The sequence below is a fragment of the Dendrobates tinctorius genome, unplaced genomic scaffold, assembly GCF_039654945.1.
Source record: "Dendrobates tinctorius isolate UK_male_01 unplaced genomic scaffold, ASM3965494v1 ptg000115l, whole genome shotgun sequence".
In the NCBI taxonomy this organism is placed as follows: Eukaryota; Metazoa; Chordata; class Amphibia; order Anura; family Dendrobatidae; genus Dendrobates; species Dendrobates tinctorius.
Window position 1 is genome coordinate 14,243,363 of NW_027361783.1, and position 21,072 is coordinate 14,264,434.

Here is a 21,072-nt window from a genome sequence, read left to right on the forward strand (position 1 = left end):
TCTGTGAGGGTCTGGCTTCTTGGGATTTTTCCAATCAGGCCGTCTATTGTGCAGGGAGTTTTAAAGGAAGAGTCTGTACAGTTGCTATAGGCATTTAGATCAGTGAGAACCCTACTCCCCAGTGAATGTCCCCCTTTTTATGCCTCTTTAATAATTTCTCTGCAATTGCCTCTTCTAATCTGGTGGTCTCGTAGCAGACTTTCTCATGTGACCAGGAATCGGTGAAATCCTTCAGAAATGTCTTTTGGCCAGTTTCCACTTTCTTCTCGTCACCTGTCTCTTTCCCGTCTATCTTTTCCACTTCTTACATTTACTTCTCATGGAGTTATTATCCCTTTACCACGCAGTGTCAGCAGCTTCACTAGCGGATAACTACACAGTGGGGACACGGTGAGGAAGCTGTTGAGCAGGTGCGTCCACCACCGGAGGTGGGTCTGCTCTGCAGCCAAAGGACAGACCACACGGAGCACTGTGACAGATGAAAATATACTGAATTTACAAAACCATATACTATTTTTAATTGATATTTCAAGGACACTACTATTCACCCAGAGTATCATGGTTTGATAAATATTTTTTTTTGACACCGTCTCTTTAACATTAAAGACCAGTGGTCCCATTGTTCAAATTACTTAGAGTGAAGCGGCATAGTCTTATGTCATCTAGCAATGAGCACAGATGAAATGGCGAAGTCTGAATGGATTCAGGTTGTTTTATGTTAATTTTCTGTGGAATGAAACTGACAACGGAAGGGGGGACCAACTGTAGGTGGAAGGAAGATTTTAGGGGCTAGGATCACATCAAACCTACTGCAAGGTTTTGTTGTAGCCTGTAGTCAGAGACTGCTGTATACATATAGATATTCTGTTCAGTGGGGAGGTGTATCTTGGGAATTCTGAAATTAAAGGGAACCTGTCATCTCGTTTTTCAGCTATTAGCTGCGGCCACTAGAATGCTGTAGATAAGCTCCTGCTCTAACCTGAAAGATAAGAAAAGCAAGTTTTATTATACTCACCCGGGGGCGGTCTGGTCCGTTGGGCGTCCCGGGTCCGACATCTCCCATCTTCATGTGATGTCGTCATCTTCCTTGCTTCGTGTCGTGGCTCCTGCGCAGACATACTGATCTGCCGTGTTGAGGACAGAGCCAAGTATTGCAGTGCGCAGGCACCGGGCCTCTGACCTTTCACGGCACCTGCGCACTGCAGTACTTGGCTCTCCCCTCAACACGGCAGATCAGTACGCCTGCGCAGGATCCACGACATGAAGCATGGAAGATGACGACATCACATGAAGATGCGAGGCGCTGGATCTGCGACACCCATCGGATCTGACCGCCCTCGGGTGAGAAAAATAAAACTTGTTTTTCTTCTCTTTCAGGTTAGATTGGGAGCTTATCTACAGCATTATAGAATGCTGTAGATATACCCCGAAAGGCAGTGGCCGCAGCTTATAGCTGAAAAACGAGGTGACAGGTTCCCTTTAAAAAGTGCTCCCATCAAGATTTTTATCCTGTTAATATATTGCACTCATCATATTATATAGCACCGTGTACTTACAGTCGCTCATTTTTCCCTTCTACCCAGCTAATTGTTAGATCTATGACATCACGTGCTTAAAAACGGACTAGCTGAATGCCTCTAAGCGCCATGGCAGCCCAGCTTCACCTCCTCAATTCCTGACCCAGCTGCTCCACGCCTCGCCTCTGCCAAGGACTTTGCAGTGAGGTAGAATTGTAGTTCTAATGATGACTTCTACAGGGAAAATAGACTTTGTTTCTACATAGAGCTTAGAACAGGGGTCCTCAAACTTTTTAAACAGGGGGCCAGATCACGGTCCCTCGGACCATTGGAGGGCCGGAATATAGTTTAAAAGAAATTATGAATAAATTCCTGTGCACACTGCACTTATCTTATTTAGAAGTAATAAAACAAAAATAGGAACAAATTCAATATTAAAAATGAAGTTAAATCATCAAACTTACCGATTTTTTGGGTTCTTCAAATATCCTACACTTCGAGTCAATTTTTTCTTTCTTGATATCGTTTCCTAGGGATTCAAAATTGCTATTAGTAAAATACCAACATATATACAGCGCTACAAGAACAATATGCCAGCAATAAAATTGCCCACACAGAGACATATAGACTGCACTGACCATCAATGCAGCCTGATCAGTGCCCATCAATGCGGCCTGATCAGTGCCCATCAATGCGGCCTGATCAGTGCCCATCAATGCGGCCTGATCAGTGCCCATCAATGCGGCCTGATCAGTGCCCATCAATGCGGCCTGATCAGTGCCCATCAATGCGGCCTGATCAGTGCCCATCAATGCGGCCTGATCAGTGCCCATCAATGCGGCCTGATCAGTGCCCATCAATGCGGCCTGATCAGTGCCCATCAATGCGGCCTGATCAGTGCCCATCAATGCGGCCTGATCAGTGCCCATCAATGCGGCCTGATCAGTGCCCATCAATGCGGCCTGATCAGTGTCCATCATCGCGGCCTGATCAGTGTCCATCAACGCGGCCTGATCAGTGTCCATCAACGCGGCCTGATCAGTGCCCATCAACGCGGCCTGATCAGTGCCCATCAACGCGGCCTGATCAGTGCCCATCAACGCGGCCTGATCAGTGCCCATCAACGCGGCCTGATCAGTGCCCATCAATGCGGCCTGATCAGTGCCCATCAATGCGGCCTGATCAGTGCCCATCAATGCGGCCTGATCAGTGCCCATCAATGCGGCCTGATCAGTGCCCATCAATGCGGCCTGATCAGTGCCCATCAATGCGGCCTGATCAGTGTCCATCATCGCGGCCTGATCAGTGTCCATCATCGCGGCCTGATCAGTGTCCATCATCGCGGCCTGATCAGTGTCCATCAACGCGGCCTGATCAGTGTCCATCAGCGCGGCCTGATCAGTGTCCATCAGCGCGGCCTGATCAGTGTCCATCAGCGCGGCCTGATCAGTGTCCATCAGCGCGGCCTGATCAGTGTCCATCAGCGCGGCCTGATCAGTGTCCATCAGCGCGGCCTGATCAGTGTCCATCAGCGCGGCCTGATCAGTGTCCATCAGAGCGGCCTGATCAGTGTCCATCAGCGCGGCCTGATCAGTGTCCATCAGCGCGGCCTGATCAGTGTCCATCAGCGCGGCCTGATCAGTGCCCATCAGCGCGGCCTGATCAGTGCCCATCAGCGCAGCCTCACCGGTGCCCATATTGATGGAACTCCACTTTTACCTCAGGCTCAGACTGGTGTGGTGCAAGAATCCCCAATAGGCAGCATTGGTCCCTAAAAGGCAGGTAAATGTCCCCAATAGGCAGCACAGGTCCCCAATAGGCAGCACAGGTCCCCAATAGGCAGCACAGGTCCCCAATAGGCAGCACAGGTCCCCAATAGGCAGCACAGGTCCCCAATAGGCAGCACAGGTCCCCAATAGGCAGCACAGGTCCCCAATAGGCAGCACAGGTCCCCAATAGGCAGCACAGGTCCCCAATAGGCAGGTACAGGTCCCCAATAGGCAGCACAGGTCCCCATTAGGCAGGTAAATGTCCCCATTAGGCAGCACATGTCCCCATTAGACAGGTAAATGACCCCATTAGGCAGCACATGTCCCCATTAGACAGGTAAATGACCCCATTAGGCAGCACATGTCCCCATTAGACAGGTAAATGACCTCATTAGGCAGCACAGGTCCCCAATAGGCAGGTAAATGTCCCCATTAGGCAGCACAGGTCCCCAATAGGCAGGTAAATGACCCCATTAGGCAGCACATGTCCCCATTAGGCAGGTAAATGACCCCAATAGGACCCGGCGTTAAAAAAAAAATAAAAATAAAAAATAAAAAAAGGTACTCACCAATGTCCCCCGCTGCTCTGAAGAGGCGCCCGCTCATCTCAGTCTTCTAACTGCACAGGCACACAGGCAGCGTGACGTCATCAGGCCGCGCAGGCGGCGTGATGACAATCATGTCGTCTGTGTGCACTGTGCTCTGCTGCATACGGAGGGCTGCGTAACGCCTTTCCTCGGCGTCTCGTCCCGCCCGCGATTACAGGGCCCGCCGGCGTTGAACTGCAGTGCAGTTCATGAGTTCAATGTCGGCCTGGCAGGGTCCGGATAAAAGTCCTTGGCGGGCCGCATGTGGCCGGCGGGCCGTAGTTTGAGGGCCCCTGGCTTAGAAGGATTCAGCTATTCAAATTTTAGTCAGGTAGTGTCACAGACTTAATGGAAAAGAGAAGTATAAACGGAGTAGAAGGGCAAAAGGGACAATTGTAAGTTCATGGTGTTTTTATAATATCAATGCAATATGTTAACGGGATAAAAATATTGATGAGTGCTTCTTTAAGCATCTCCTAGTCGTCGTAGTAGGGAGATGTTGTTGTACTTGTTAGATTTTAGTGAAAAAACAATATGCTTCAATAAAAAAAAATAATTTTCAAATTGTTTATCACCTGGACGGGTTCTTTACAAAATAATGAGCTATCTGTAGCACAGTTTTTTTTAAATGGCTCCCTTGAATTCATAAATAATTTCTCGGTTTTTAAATCGGTATTCTAAGGGCGAGCACTGCAAATTCATTGATTACTAAAGGTAAGAATTGTTGAATAAGAGCTATTTCAATCCATCTTAAAATGGTTCTCTGAGAATGTGGTAAACCTGGTGCCTGTGTCCTCATTCAAGCTGCAACAGTACCAGTCAAGTCGGGACAGTTACATGCTGGAGAAACAGAGCTTTAGATGTATCTCGACTTTCAGAGGAGAGGAGCTGCCATCATAAGCACACGTTTCTCTCCGCCGAGGAGCAGCGTTGATACGAGACGAAATATATCTTTTCACCGATAATTGAGGATAGGAGAGTTTCTACAACTTCGGTGGTTAGCAGAACGATATATGTGCTCAGTCAGTACAAAGGTATTTATTTCATCTCATGTCAGCTCTATCCTTTGTTTGAGAGAGTCATGTGTGTTTGTGCCTGCAGCTGCTCTGACAGTTGAGAAACGTCATGAGCTCTGTTTCTTCAGCGTTCAGCTGTCCTGACACTACTTTTTGCATGGCTGCAGTTTGATTTGTCATAGGTGTTTATCACATTCTAGGAGAACTCCCTTTAAGTAAGCATCCTAGTGGCCACATAGACTGTCAGAATTGTGTCATTTGAAGAAAACTGGATATATAAATGTATAAATTCTGACCACTATGACCATTTCTGATCAATATGTAATGACTAGTACAGTACCTAGGGGTCACATTTAAACAATAGCTGTCGTTTTTAGAGATGGACAGACACCTTGATGTTTGGGTCCGGTACAGTACAGAACAGTACCCAGACCCGAACCTGGACCCCATTCACTTGACTGGGGGGCCCGAACATCCAGTGTTTGCTGTGCTGTAATGTGCATGACAAGGTGGCAAAAACGTCTTCTGATCGACAGGGAAATCCTCCCTCCTGATTTTTGAAAACCAACCTTGTTAAAACATAGCTGGAGGCAAGTATTCTCAGGCTGGTAAGGGGCCATAGATATTGCGCCCCCCCCCAGCCTAAAAATAGCATCCCACAGCTGCCCAGAAAAGGCACTTCTATTAGATGCGCCAATTCTGGCTCGCTGCCCGGCTCTTCCCACTTGCCTTGTAGCGGTGGCAAGTGGGGTTCATATTTGTGGGGTTGATATCACCTTTTCGCACCATCCAAGTTGAAAACTGTTTATCCCTCAGACATGGATTATGGCGTGGGACAGAACGACGGACAGGTATGGTATATTGTTGTTTTTTTATTTTACTTTTATTACAGGAGAACGAGGGCTTCATTGGAATTAGGCATTTAAATAAAAATGGAAAACTGTTTCGTCTTATTTCAAATAAAGGACTTTATTCTGGCTGTGTCTTTATTTACCCTACCACTCTAGGATTAGTGATGGATGGGTGTTCGGTACGGACGCCGAACTTTACTGTTTGGGTTCGCCCATCTCTAGTCATTTTAATTGTTGTTTCATAAATCAATAGTATACATGAAAATAAGCAGCTTTGTAGTAGATCAGAGAAATCTGCTTCTTTCGCCTTCTGTACTGATTTATTGTCAAAATCCTCAATTCCTGGGTAAAATCTGTATTCAGTGAAAACTGACTTTCTCATTACTGACACAAGAGATCACAGTTGTGTGGTTTTTTTTTTAATAACGTTCTATGTAGAAAGACACAGCTTTTCTCCCTAGAAGGAGGGGAGAGCTCTGCCTCTAGCTGCTCCCTTCTTCTCTCTCCCTTTTACTTAGAATCTTGTCAATAGCAACTATTACCTCCTATCTCAATAATGTAAAAATCTGTATTCACTTTGTTTTTACTCGTAATTGAGAATTTTGTAAATGGAATGGTCAGCCCAGGAGGAGAAAGAGGTAAATTTTTTCGATATGAAGTATTACAAAGCTTATTTTTGTGGGTATTATTGATTTATGAAAAAATTTTTTATTTTTTTTAAAAGAACACTAATCCTAATAATGAGAAAGCTAATAAACTGGTGATAATCTTGCCCACACTTTTTGTCACTTTGCAGCATCTTGTAGGGCCCTTATTCATTGCAGCTTTTGCGCCCAAAAAAAGTTGTTAAAGCTTTGAAAGGTCGCTAAACGTTGGCGCATGTCTGTGTTACGGTAAGATGTTGCCATTTTTGGCAGTTTCACGCTGAAATGGGCGGTGATGGGACGGGACAAGGGTGCATCGGGGCATGTCTAATTCATGATGAGCTGTGACATCTGTAAGCAAGAAATTTTACTCCAGTCCTTGATTGGAGCAAGATCCTTGGAGCAGCGCCATCACCCTTAATCGAGGCCAGTGAGAAAATCACAGGTGTTGATTAATCGGGGACACACACTTTTAGAAATCCTGTGACTAATTTGAGAGAATTTATTTTCCTGTGACTGGATGAGGGGACGGGACCGAGTAGGGAGGGTGGAGCCAACTAATCATTTAGTTTTACTGTAGACATGGAGGAGAAGGAGGCTCCTACCGCCACCAGCTATCTCCCCAGGCATACACAGGAGGAGGGAGTATTGCTAATCTTTTGGGGGCACATGTCCACATTTCTATCAGTCCTAGAGACCCACACATTTTTGCGACCATGACCCTTCATTCATGAGAATGTGAGGAAGAACGGCCAATGGGAATCTCCAGTGGAATCGCCAAGTGTTCTGTACATAAGTGCTAAAGATCTTTTCTGGAAAAAAGCACATAACTGGGGTTAAACTATATAGATAATGCTCTGAGCACTATAGCTTAATGTCTTGTATTGGGAAAATCTCCCAATAATTTAATAAGCTGGATTGTAAGAACATGTTTTTATAGTAATTCTCCTTTTTAAGTAGAATAAAAATCCCAAAACGTTAAAATGAGAAAAAGGCTAAATGATGATGTGCTATAACCTGTGTGCCAGCCATGACTAGGCCTCCTTTAGATCTACTGCACTTGCTAATGTCGGTGAGACGGATAGCTACTCGTTCAACGCTCCTGATTTCCTTCACACATTTGAGGGAATCTATATCATTGGGTTAGTCATCTTCCCTTCACCACTCAGATGGGAAATCTTCACAATATAGACAGTTGGGAGTAAATAACACTAGTCCAAATCATCATGTCCCCTGCCTTCTCTTTTTTTGGGAGGGAATTTGCCATATTACACTTTAATGGAAGTGATGTGTTCCTTCTCCTTGATGAATAAATGACTAAGCCGCCCTTTTTCTCGCTGCCTTGGGGAGCATTGATCTTTGGAAATAGTGCCTTCTTTTGATCAGGCTATTGCCATGCTGTCAAGTGGTGGGAATGCTCCCTCGGCACCTATGAAGCATTTTATTATAGACCTCTGCGCAGGAATGAAGGCTTTCTCCCCCCTCCCACACACAAGTCAGTTTACCGGCAGAACTCGGCTAAATATAGTGTATTTAACAGTGTACGGCATGGGAAAAGCAGAGTATATGTGGTTCTGTTACTTTTATGGAATCTTTGCTATGACGGGTAATGCATTGCACGGACTTGGATTGTTTAGAGTCGGCTGATAAAATGAATGTGACGTGAATGTAACATGTCTTGGTGTCCTTGTGTGTCAGCTCGGATGTATTCCGAGGCTCATTTGCCCCGTTACTGTGGGTTTGTCATGCTGTAGATGTAACTAGTCATTAACGATATTGTCATTACTGCTGCAGTGCTAATAGAAGCTGCATTATATGGCTGCAGTTAGTTCAGCAATGAAGAATGGCACCTCTGGGAACATTGAATGGATCCATGGAAGCTTTTTAAAGCTGTCTATAAACACGCACCGTAAAATTGATGCTTGGCATGGTGTATCTTAAATTCTACTACCATAGAAATAGCAGGTCTAGAGTTGCTGGGTTATTACCTAATATGCCAGGAACCTGGGGTTAGCTTGGTGAAGATGGCAAATGTCAAAAAGTCATTTTTAGATTTTTTTTGTTTGTTGTTTTTTTTAGATAATGCTGGCGATCATATCATTTTTTTTTTTTTTCCACCTCTTATACCTGTAAATTTATGATGAAATTGTTTTTAGGCGGCTGTCACTATCTGGCACGAACGGCATAGGGATTTATACAGTACTCATTGAAGTCGTAATGGCAGCAGACGGAAAATGTAGCATAAATCGTCACTCCTGCCTCTTATTTTATTAGTAAAAGAAAATCAGATTCTTTTTATTTAATATTTTGATCATATGTTGATTATTGGCAAGCACACGTGCTCTGATAAGGTGTTAGCCAAGCAAACTCTGGTGCTAACCGAGAGCTTTGGGCATGCTCGAGTTCCGCGGCTGCATGCCTCGCGGATGTTCGGCAGTAGGGACTACCTGTTTGTTAGACAATCCCTTCCTGTGTTATGGCTATCGAACAGCTGATGGTATTACCTCTCAAGTTTCAGAACCACTGTATCATCTCTTAATCATGTAAGAGGTTTTCCAGTCCCAAGTGGTCCCTGATCTATTGCTGTCGTGTAAAATATCAAAGCTAGATGGTGCTCATCCTTCTTGGGTCCAGCGCCATCTCCCCAGCCTTTGTGTGGCTACTGTGGTGACATCAAGACTACAAGGCTCATCACCGATACATGGGCAAAGCCGCTGAGCTCAGCAGTTGGCTGCAACAGTGATGTGTGCTGTAGTTGTGATGCCACCACTGCAGAGACCGGAGCAGCAGCGGAGAGCTTGTGCTGGACCAAGGGAGGGTGAGCACTAGGTGGCCTTGTTTATATATGACTGCAATCGATTGGGGACCACTTTGTTGTAAGTGAAAAACCTCTGAAAATTAGTGTTAATCATTCAGAAAGTCTGACCACATTTTCTTTCATAACAATCCAAATTTTGATTTTATCTATAGTAATATATACAGTATAAATTACAGAAAACCAGAGCTCGATATCTAATTGAAAAATAATTTGGACTATCAATATCATACCTGCTATAAACAATTTTCTCAAAACATCAAAATTGATGAGCAACTCCCCATATCATGAGAATCTATATAGAGTAACGGAGTCAAAATACCCAGACAAAGACTAAACTGTGAAAATCACACTGTTCAATTAATTATCAAAGTGTTAAATTTTATTAGACAGTTTTTTAAAAAGAATAGTACAAAAACTTGACAGAATGAGTCTATATCCAAGGTGGAGACACATCAGGAAGGCAAATCTGGTATAAATATATAGCACATATAAGTGATATTACCCTAGAATGTGGTATATCATAATAGATTGCACAGAGGAGGGAGGGATTGAAACAAACACTTGTCACAAACATGTCAAAAAACACCTTCCTTCATATTCAACCTGGGGACTGCCCCAAAGCTCAAAAAACTATAACTTCCCAAGTGGGGGTCTACATGAGCCCAGGAAAAATCCCCACAGCAATCAGAACGAAGGTGGAAACATTATATAATTGATCTGTGCCTGCAGCCCATTACAAAAAATCGTCACCCCTTCTGCCAACCATAAAATATGGTCCACTAGAGTATCGTTGATAGTGCCATATAATGCGTCACCTTACCCATGTGGGATCCAGAAAAACCTCCCTGCTGGCCGACGCGTTTCGCCCTACTGGGCTTCTTCGGGGGGGCTGTGTGGGTGCTGAACAGAGCCAGCTGCATCCCTTATATAGGGGGATGAGAAAGAAAGGGGCGCGCGCCATTGTAAAAAATCACGCATGCGCAGAAGGTCTGTTTCCCGTCATGACATACTTAAGGTCATGTGTCCGCCTGCTCTCGCCCCTGGTGCCAGAGTATCCTGACAGCGTGCAGTGTGCACACAGTGAGAATTCACATAGAATAACTGCAGACTTTCATTAAAATCCTACATAAGGCCTTGAAATATTTGGTAGATAACAATCTCTTCTTTTCTCTACTATACACTAATAAAAATTTTATTTCTATAGCACCAAGATATTCTGCAGCACTTAGCAATTAGTACAGACAATATCAGACATTACAGAATAACACATAAGTCAGTAGATAAAGAGGAGTGAGGGCCCTGCTCATAAGCTTACAGTCTGATGAAATAGGGGGAGACGCAAAAGGTAAATGGTAAAAAGTGCTTACATTGTATTGTCTTTCCATTAATATAATAAGTAGCGTATTCAAATATCGCTCATGAACTGGTCACCAGCCAGTATCCCTACAGGTACAGAGTGCTATTAAGTGCACGGAGGGTGTGTGAGCAGATGATACAAGGTACCAGATTTGGAGGAAAATTTTGGAAGAACAAAACAGGAATAGTTACGGTAAGTGTGGTGATAGGTGCCGGGAAAGGTCAGAGAGGTCCGGCGTCTGCACACTGCAGTACTTTACTCTGCCCTCAATAGGACAGATATAGTACGCCTGCGCAAGAGCCACGGCAGAAGTAAGAAGGAGGACGTCCTTGCTAGAAGATGGGAGGCGCCGGACTGGACCGCGACACCCATCGGACCGGACCGTTTTCCCGGGTGAGTATAATCTAACTCGTTTTTCTTATTTTTCAGGTTACATCGGGGGCTTATCTACAGCATTACAGAATGCTGTAGATAAGCCCCTGATGGCGGTGGCCGCATCTCATAGGCCAAAAATGAGGTGACAGATTCCCTTTAATATTCTAGTACACTACTACTCTGCCCGACTGCAGCAAAGTGACATTCACATGGCTATCAAGTGAGAAGACCCTAGAAAAAGTGATAAATAAGTTTACTTTGTTAATTTCCTGGAAATATATGAAAACGTTAATCCCTTCCTGACCTTGGACGTACTCAGTACTTCGCGACCTACGACATATTGGGTACGTCATAGTGATTTTGCCTCCCCACACCACTCCCGGCAGATTAACCCCCTAAATATCGATCGCAGCATTTAGGAGGCAGGCATTTAGAAGGAGGAGGTGCGGCCGTGGGCGGAGCTTCACGGCGGCCGTGCGCATCCCTCCGCAGCTCCAGGAAACGCTAATGTGAAAGTAGCCTAAGAGGCTTGTGTCAGTGCAGCACTGACTGTTATAAATCATTGCAGTGCTCGTGCATTGCAATGGTTTGTAACAGCAATCGATGAAAGTCCCGTAGAGACCAAGTAAAAAAAATATATATATTTTAGAATATTTTTTTTTTTAAAAATCAGAAAACAATACAAAATAAGTATATAAGTTTAGTATTTTTGTGTAAAGAAACAGAAAAATTAAAGGTATACGTTTATTGCCTCATCGTGAACGACCCGCCCCATAATACTGTCACATTAGTTAACCCCTTCAGTGAACACCGTAAAAAAAAAAAACATGGCAAACAACGATGCTTTTTCATCATATCGCCAAACAAGAAGTGGCATTAACCGTGATTAAAAAGACAAATGTAAATAAAAATGGTATCACTGTAAAGCTGTTGTCTTGCAAAAAAAAAACAAACCACCTCATCGCAAATAAAACGATGCAATAATATAACTTTTATAAATGTAGTATCGATGTAATCCTACTGACTCGAAGAATAAAACTGCCTTATGAGATTTACCTTGCGTGGAACAGCATTAAAAAAAAAAAAAAAAAAAAAAAAAAAATTCCTGAATTACTGTTTTTGTTGTTTCTGCCCCCCAAAAATTTGAAAAGAAATCGATTTAGAGATGGGAGGACACCTGGATATTCGGGTTGGTTTGGCTGAACAGTTACAAAAAGTTTGGGTACCAGAACGGTACCCAGACTCCAATCCGGGCCCCATTCAATTGAATGGAGGGCCTGAACATCCAGTGTTTGCCATGCTGTCATGTGCATCACAGCGCGGCAAACACTGCTTTTGATCAGCGCTAAAATCTTCACTGCTGGTTAGACAGTCGCGTTTCTTAAAAGACCGTGAGAGCTCGCAGCTGTAATCAGAGGTATAAAGTGTACCTCTGGTCATTGGTGTCGGCTGATGGGACTGCTGCTGCTAATAACAGTGAGAGCGGTAGCGGCTGATGGGAGTAATCTTCAGTCTGCGCTGTAAATTTAAAAAAAAGAAAAAATGATAATTTTGGGTTCCCCAGTTTTTTTGACGACCAGCATTGCTAAACCAGACACCTGGGGTTGGTATTCTCAGGCTGGTAAGGGTCCATGGATATTGGCCCCCCAGCAACCGCCCAGAAAAGGCACATCTATTAGATGCACCAATTCTGGCCCTTTGCCCAGCTGTTCCCACTTGCCCTGTAGTCACATAGTGACTGGAAACTTACTGTATCAATTTAGACCGGACAACTCCTATAAGTTGCATTCGCTGAGTCTCTGTCGTGGCTAATACAGATGTGTCTTGATTAGGGTGAATGTCCTTGAATGTTGTTGGCTCATCTTGACTGCTCTTTGTCTGACCACTGGCACCACTACCAATCATGAAAATTGAGCTTCATCATGCCCTCTAAAATCGTTGCCACAAATGGTGGAGTACATACTTTGGCTTTATCAGGCAGTCCTCTGATGAGACAACCTCTTGAAGTGAGCATATGCTTTCTTATGTGAAAGTTATTCTTTAACTTCTCTTGTTTTATGTAACAAAACTTATGAGAATAACAGGTCTCAGCCTGACGTCTGTCATTCTGTACTTTATCCTTTATGCCACTGGGATGCCTGCAAGGACATTTTGTCTTGCCTTTCAGATCTGTTACCAGAATAGATGTGGAAAAGTTGTGGCTGCTGAAAATATTGACTGTATAAGAGAAAACAAGGGCGGGGGCCCAGACATAGGGCTTCACCTGGTATAAATCAATTAAAATATAAAAGTACTCTGGAGTACTCACCCTTTATGGGTTGTGTTCAGACACAACCACACTGTACTGTATCCTGAAGAAGAGGTGCGGTTTGTCACCTCGAAACGCGTAGTTTCTGTAGTACATATAATAAAGAACTTGAAAGATTTATATGGATTTCTGAAGAATTCTTATCACTAAAGCAGCGCGGATGCTCAGAAGTGCTTTTCTTGGATCCTCAACTTATGAAAATATTTACTGAACAGAACTACCGTAATGTGATTAAAGGCAGGGGTGTCAGTGACCCTGATTCCAGCATCTGGAAACTCAGTAGTTTTCATAAATCACCTTTTATCATCCGAGTGGTGTTTTTCTTTCAATGTTGAGCACATATTCAATAGTCCACTGTATTCATCAGCTGCGACTCCTGCACCTGTTGGACCGCTATCTCCCTTTTGATCAGTTGGAGAAGGGAAGCGGCCACTGATGAGTACATGGACACAGACGTTGGATTATCCTGCATATTATCAAAGGGACATCGGGTTTCTGACATATACTTGTAGTGTGAGCTTGTGTAGTTTAATAAGTTTACTTCTTGTTACAGAAGCACTCGTATCAAAGTATTATCCTCTTACTATATTGCAGTCATATTATATAGCACTGTGTACTAACAATTGCTCATTTTTCCTTTCTACCGGGATAATTCTTCTCTTTTCTCTGCTGTATGTTTAAACAGGAAGTCTCTCTTTCCTGCATAAGTCATCCTGCTCTTCACCTTCTAATCCAGCTGCTCCTGCCTCCCCCCTGCCAGGGACTTTTGCAGTGCTGACACATGCAGGCAAAATTGACTTTCTTTTTTTACTTAGAGCTTAGAAGGATTCAGCTAGTCAAGAGAAGAATTATCTGAGTAGAAGGGCAAAATGAGCAGTTGTAAGTATACAGTGCTATATATAATGAGATGACAATATGCTAAGAGGATTAAAAATATAAGTGCTTCTTTTGTACAGGTTGTGACATGTTTTAAAATCCACATGGGAAATATTTTTTGCATGGAAACTTTACCACAATCCATGTGAAAAAGTCAGTGTGTGAATATGCCTCCGTTTTAACATTTTTTTTTTTTTGATCCTCCACTGGTCTTTGATCAAACTGGCAGCCTTACAGCTCAGCGCAGGATCACTTTTTTAGATTTTGCTTTTGTCGGAAAGGCCTGTTTTGCATCTGCTGAAGAACAGGTATATGTGAATGTGGCCTAAGAAATAAAATTAAAATTTGCTTTAACTGGCAGAACTGTCATGTGTGTTGCTGTTAGTTTCATTTTTCCTTATACCGCATATACTCGTGTATAAGCCGACCCCCACCTAATTATGTCACAAAAAACTGGGAAAGCTTATTGACTCATGTATAAGCTGAGGGTTAATGATGGTCCCAGAAGATGCTCCATAGATAAAAACCCCCGTATGCTGCTGCACAAGGGTTAATGCTGCCCCATAAGATGCTCCATAAATACCCCCCATATGATGCCCCATAAGATGCTCCATAAATACCCCCCATAATATGCTGCTGCACAAGGGTTAATGCTGCCCCGTAAGATGCTCCATAAATACCCCCCATATGCTGCTGCACAAGGGTTAATGCTGCCCCATAAGATGCTGCATAAATACCCCCCATATGCTGCTGGACAAGGGTTAATGCTGCCCCATAAGATGCTCCATAAATACCCCCCATAATATGCTGCTGCACAAGGGTTAATGCTGCCCCATAAGATGCTCCATAAATACCCCCATAATATGCTGCTGCACAAGGGTTAATGCTGCCCCATAAGATGCTCCATAAATACCCCCCATATGCTGCTGCACAAGGGTTAATGCTGCCCCATAAGATGCTCCATAAATACCCCCCATAATATGCTGCTGCACAAGGGTTAATGCTGCCCCATAAGATGCTCCATAAATACCCCCCATATGCTGCTGCACAAGGGTTAATGCTGCCCCATAAGATTCTCCATAAATACCCCTTATTTGCTGCTGCTGCAATTAAAAAAAAAAAAAAAACCATACTCACCTCTCCTTCACTGGGGGCCAGGTGTCGATGTCCTGAGCCCCCGGCACTGGCGATATTTACCGGTCCCCGTTCCATCGCCGTCCACCGCTCTGTCTCACGGGTCTCTGCAGTGACGTTCAGAGGAGGACACGCACTGGCTAGGTCATCGCGTCCTCTGCTGAACGTCACAGCAGGAGGACCTGGAGACGCAGCGGTGCACGGCGATGGAACGGGGACAGGTGAATATTGCTCTGCTCCGTCATACTCACCCCCTCCTGGCGCACAGTCTTCTCTGCAGCCCCTGCTTCTCCATCGGTCGTTTTCTTCCTACGTTAAGCGGTCACGCGGTACTGCTCATTAAACTCATGAATATGTGCATATGGTCTCTGACACCCCTGCTCCCCCTTCCCCCGCCCACCTCTGGTATATGACTCGCGTATAAGCTGCGGGGGGGGGGGGGGGGGTGGTTGGAGACTTCAGCCCCCAAAAATGGGCTGAAAATCTCGGCTTATACACGAGTATATACGGTAAAAATCATGATTCGAAAATTGCCAGTGACCACTCTTCGTTTTCAATATTACTAGCAGAGGGACAGATATGTAGGACAATTTTTTTTTTTTTTTTGATAAACTGTTACTTTCAAAATGTCAGTGTGTGTGTGTTTTCTTTTTTCTTTTTTTATTTTTGTATAAAAAGAAAAGATAAGCATTTAGACTTTGTTATTGTTTATGTGATGTAATTGGTAGAATTGTAAAAATCCATATTGTAAAAAGCCTTCTCGGGTAGTGATTGGTTTTATATGTACTCTTCCTTTTTACTTAGGGTTCTAATTTTTTGGAGTTGGTGGAACTTGCGGAAAAGGCCCTGACTAGTCTTCCTTACCACAAACATTTCCCTTTGGTTGGAAAGTTCATCCACATTTGCTCAAACATGTAAAGTATATTTATCTGCTACTTTGTTATATTCATGTACGACTGCTCCTGCTTTTTATTTCTGTATTTTTATTGAAGGCATGCTTTTTGTTCTTGGAGTAGTGTATTAATGGTAAGAACCTAAAATGCTGCTCAGTACGGCTCTTTGCTTGTGAAGCCAGTAGAGGTCAGCCAATACCACATAAAGAATATACTGCTTACATTTAGTCATTCTTTTCCCTACATCTTTTATTTTTGCATTTATTTGTTGGTGGAGAGATTGTACTTTGCCTAATTCTAAGGATCCTTACACACCCAGTTAGCGGATTTATTGGCAAAATTGCTGTAAATGTACTGTAAAATTCATCCATGATATTGCATGCAGAATTGCCACATAGCTCATCCTAGGCTTTGCAAGAGGTCCATAATGCATCCGTCAGAAAACTTTACGGATTCACCTTTTAATGGATACCAAAAATAGAATAAATAATGTTACAAAGAGAGCTTTCAATACTACTTGGGTCTCGTCATCAGGCATTGTATAACAACCAAACACCTTGATGTTTGGGTTCGGATGAACAGTTACAAAAAATTTGGGTTCAGGTACCCGAACCCCATTCACTTGAATGGGGTCCCGAACATTCCATGTTTGCCAAGCTGTCATATGCATGACAGCGCGGCAAACAATGCTTCTGATCAGCGGGCGGTAAAATCATCACCTCTGGTCAGACAGCCACGGTTCCCACGCTGTCAAAAGACAGCGTGAGTGCACATCTGTGATCGGAGGTATAAAGGTTGCCTCCGGTCACTGGTGTCGGCTGATGGGACTACTGCTCCCATCAGCTGACGCATGCTGGTGCTAATAACAGTGATAGCAGGAGCAGCTGATGGGAATACTCATCAGCCGGCACCTGTGCTGTAAATGAATAATTGAGAAAAAAACAAAAACGTTGTGGTTTCCCCTGTATTTTTGATAACCAGCCAGGCAAAATGGACAGCTGGTGGCTGCAACCCTCAGCTGTTTGCATTAGCAAAGCTGGTTATCAAGAATAGAGAGTCTCCAAATCATTTTTCTAATTATTTAAATAAATAATTTTTAAAAAAATGGCATGTGATATCCCTATTTTTGACAACCAGCCTTGCTAAGGTTGGTAAGGGGCCATGGATATTGCCCCCCCCAGCCCAAAAATAGCAGCCCACAGCCTCCCAGAAAAGACACCTCTATTAGATCAGGGTTCCCCAACTCCAGTCCTCAAGGCCCACCAACAGGTCATGTTTTCAGGATTTCCCTTGTATTGTACAGGTGATGCAATTATCACCTGGGCAATATTAAGGAAATCCTGAAAACATGACCTGTTGGTGGGCCTTGAGGACTGGAGTTGGGAAACACAGTATTAGATTATCAAGAATATCAAGATTGTTTATCAAGAATAGAGGGGTTCCCACGCCGTATTTATATCAGGTGAGGGATTTTTTTTTATTTTTGTTTTATTACATGAGACGAGGGATTCATTGGAGTGTTAGACGAGTATAACTGTTTATTTTTAAATAAAACAAAACACACTTTCTCACACACTTTTTCAAATAAAAGACTTTATTTTTGCTGTGTGTTTATTTACAGTGTAATTATAGGATTAGTAATGGATAGGTGTCTTATTGACTCCTCTCCATTACTAGTCCGTGGGCTTGATGCCACCTGACAATAATACACATGTGACATCAACCCCATAAATATGAACCCCACTTGCCTCCGCTACAGGGCAAGTGGGAAGAGCCAGGTAAAGTGCCAGAATTGGCGCATCTAATAAATGCACCTTTTCTAGGCTGCCAATATCCATGGTCCATTACCAGCCTGAGAATACCAGCCCCCAGCTGTCTGCTTTAGCATGACTGGTTGTCAAAAATGGGGGGGCACGCTGTTTTTTCTAATCATTTACTTAAATAATTTAGAAATACAGCATAGAGACCCTTCAATTCTTGAACCCACACCGTTTATTTATTTATTTATTTTTTTATTATTTACAGCGCAGACGCCTGCTGATGAATACTCCCATCAGCCTCTCTTGCTCTCACTGTTATTAGGGGCAGCAGGTGTCAGCTGATGGGAGCATGAGTGCAATGACTGGAGGTAAACTTTATACCTGCTTTCATAGCTGCGAGCTCACGCTGTCTTTTGACAGAGTGGGAACCGCGGCTCTCTGACCAGTGGTGGTGATTTTGCCGCCAATCAGAAGCGATGTTTGCCGCGCTCTCATGCACATGACAGCGTGACAAACACACGGTGTTCGGGCAGCCGAAACCGAACAGTAACACGGACTTCCTGGTGAAGTCTGTATTCAATGTTCATGCCCAAACAGTAGGTGTTCGGTACGGACGCCAAACTTTACTGTTCAGGTTCAACAACTAGGCAATCTATTAGCAAACACCATATTTTGTGTTTTTCCCCCCTCATTAGTGCTAAGGAGGAGGTCTGATGTGTGTCTAAGGGAAACTTTTTTCCTTGTGGTCAATGCCTAGCCTCTTTAAGTTCACTTATATTCCCTGTAAAGCTCCTATGGGAGTCCATGCAAATATCCTATTCAGAGAGGAAGAAGACTTGAACTCTAGAGCCACCTGTTGGGGGTAGGAATCCTACAAGTCAATATCGACCCTCTAGTGAACCTTTCCTCATGATTTAGGATTGCATGCCAGTCTGCCAACTGGTTTGGCAAACATTAGTCTAATGTATAAGGGGCTTAAGATGTAAATTCTAGCAACAGATTTAGTCCTGTGTGGAGAGCATCAAAGACCGTCAAACGTTTATATTCCTGAACCCTTTTGTCTTTTTGTGATTTGGAGTTCACTTTTTATGTGACACATAAGAAAAAAGTCAGCTCACCAATACTTAAAGGTGCACGGAACTCTGTCCTGATGAGTCTTAAATTCGTGAAGAGAAAACAGTCTTGATGTTCCAGCTACTTAGGACTAAAATTCCTCAAATTTATTGAGTCCTATTAAATCATGATATGCTCCTAGAGCGTGCTATAGTGCACACAGGGACAAAGAGCTGCACATTTCGATTGCAGCAAAGATCTTTATTATAGCTTAGTGGGAGCGAGGAGTGGCAGAGTGTAGCCTGACGGATTTCACCATACTTTACGCAACAAAAGTTGCATCAATTTCTCACTCTGCACAGACACCTAAAAGATGGATGTAATTAACATGCAGACTCCGGGTCAAGAGTTAAATACAAAACTCCAACCTTGATGACTTTTTGTATCATAGAACCACATTCACATTTCTGCAGGCCTTAAAAGGAACCGGTCATAAACTTTAGCCCAGTCTTCATCTAGAGATGGACTCATAAATTGCTTTTGTTAATATTAGAAAGGGAAAAAAATTACGTCATTTTCTTATATTTTAAGCATAAGTACACCAGCCTTATCAGGTCTAATAGAACTGTTTAAAAATACTTGTAGTTTACATTGTAAAATTTGGTGACCTATTCACTTTGAACTTTGTCACTTTCTTTTGCCATTATACAGCTACAGTTCTGCTCAGAGTGGCCCTGTGTTACTGGAGGAAAGTCAGAAAGTGCTCTTACGAATGATGTCTAATTGGGTTCCTGCAGTCAGGGCAGAGGCTTATAACTGCTGTCTGGATATTGTCAAGGTAGAAAGAATTGTTTTCTTTTAACATAATACTTTATTTTGCAAAATTCTGTGTAACCAGAAGACGCTGATCACTTTTTCTTAGTGCTCTCTAGAAATTCTTTTATCGGAAAGATTCAGAAAACCAAATTTCTGTTTAGAATTCCACTTTTAATTTGTTCTGTTTCAAATGGGTGATTATTAGAAACTAGATGGAGGCCGATGCTATCACATCGGGAGGGCAGTAATGTCACGATGGGGGCAGGCTTTGCAGCGTTGAGAATCTCTTCCCCCCCCCATGTGCTCACCCACCTATCCACTCCCTCTCTTTCCCCATGTGCTGACTTCTCCCGTCTGTGCTCTCTTCTTTGACCTGTCTACCCCATGTGCTATCCTCCTTGTCTGCTGTCTCTCTCCTTCCTGTGCTGTGTTCTCCCCTCATGTGCTGTCTCGTTTGAGCTGTCTCCCCCCTGTGCTCTGTCTCTCTCACCCCAGTGTCTGACCGTGTAGAGAACATACCAAAGCTCCTGGGCAGGGGAGGAAGCAAAAGACAATACTGACATTACAGCAGGAGATCGCAGAGGATACATTTTGTGAGGTAAAATATTGTTTAAAAACAGTCAATGAAATATTTTATCTCACAAAATGAATCCACTGTGATCCGCTGCTATAATGTCAGTATTGTCTTTTGCTTCCTTCCCTGCCCAGGAGATGTGGTATGCTCCGTACACAGTCAGACACAGACAGTTTTTAAAATGAACTTTCGTTCTTTTGAAAACCCATTTAATGTGACCGACTTCCTCTGCCTGTAGACATGTCGCGCATCTGCTGCCGGATCAATCGAATGATTCACTACGTCTGCGCAGAATTTGCGCAGGCGCAGTGTGACGGTGGTACCGAGCAAGAGGCTGCGTGCGTGTGTGTGTGTGGTGCGTACGGCGTATAGAGTGTGTGTGGTGCGACGATGTTCCGCTGGTGGTACCGCGCAATAGGTTGGTACCAGCAGCAGTTTCCATATTGAGACACCCCTCACTTGGGTGTCCCAATATGGTGGACGGTGAACTTCCTCCGCTTTAAATTCTGGGATACGGTGACATCTGGACAGAACAGGAAATGAAAACATTGCAAGGCAATTATATAAATAGATGTGAACTCTGCCTAAGCAAAGGGCGCCGACATACATGAACAGTTTTCCAATGATTGTGTTGTAGTTGGCATATTGGATAGGATGGGGTGTCAATTGTCAGAGCAACATGAGATCTCTGTACTAACCCGACCAGAGAAAAAACGTTTTTCAT

The 21,072-nt window shown here is 43.6% G+C and overlaps 1 protein-coding gene across 3 annotated transcripts in view; it reads left to right on the forward strand.

Annotated features, from left to right (window-relative positions):
* The window catches only part of RTTN (rotatin), a 328,322-nt gene that overhangs the window by 83,231 nt on the left and 224,019 nt on the right, over positions 1–21,072 (forward strand). For all 3 annotated transcript variants that reach the window (XR_012234901.1, XM_073590015.1, XM_073590014.1), the window contains exons 14-15: positions 16,057–16,166; positions 19,670–19,796. Coding sequence is in view for 2 of the 3 variants with exons in the window: in XM_073590015.1 (XP_073446116.1) it covers positions 16,057–16,166; positions 19,670–19,796 (237 nt within the window). In the remaining variant the exon portion in view is untranslated. The remainder of the gene's footprint in view (positions 1–16,056; positions 16,167–19,669; positions 19,797–21,072) is intronic.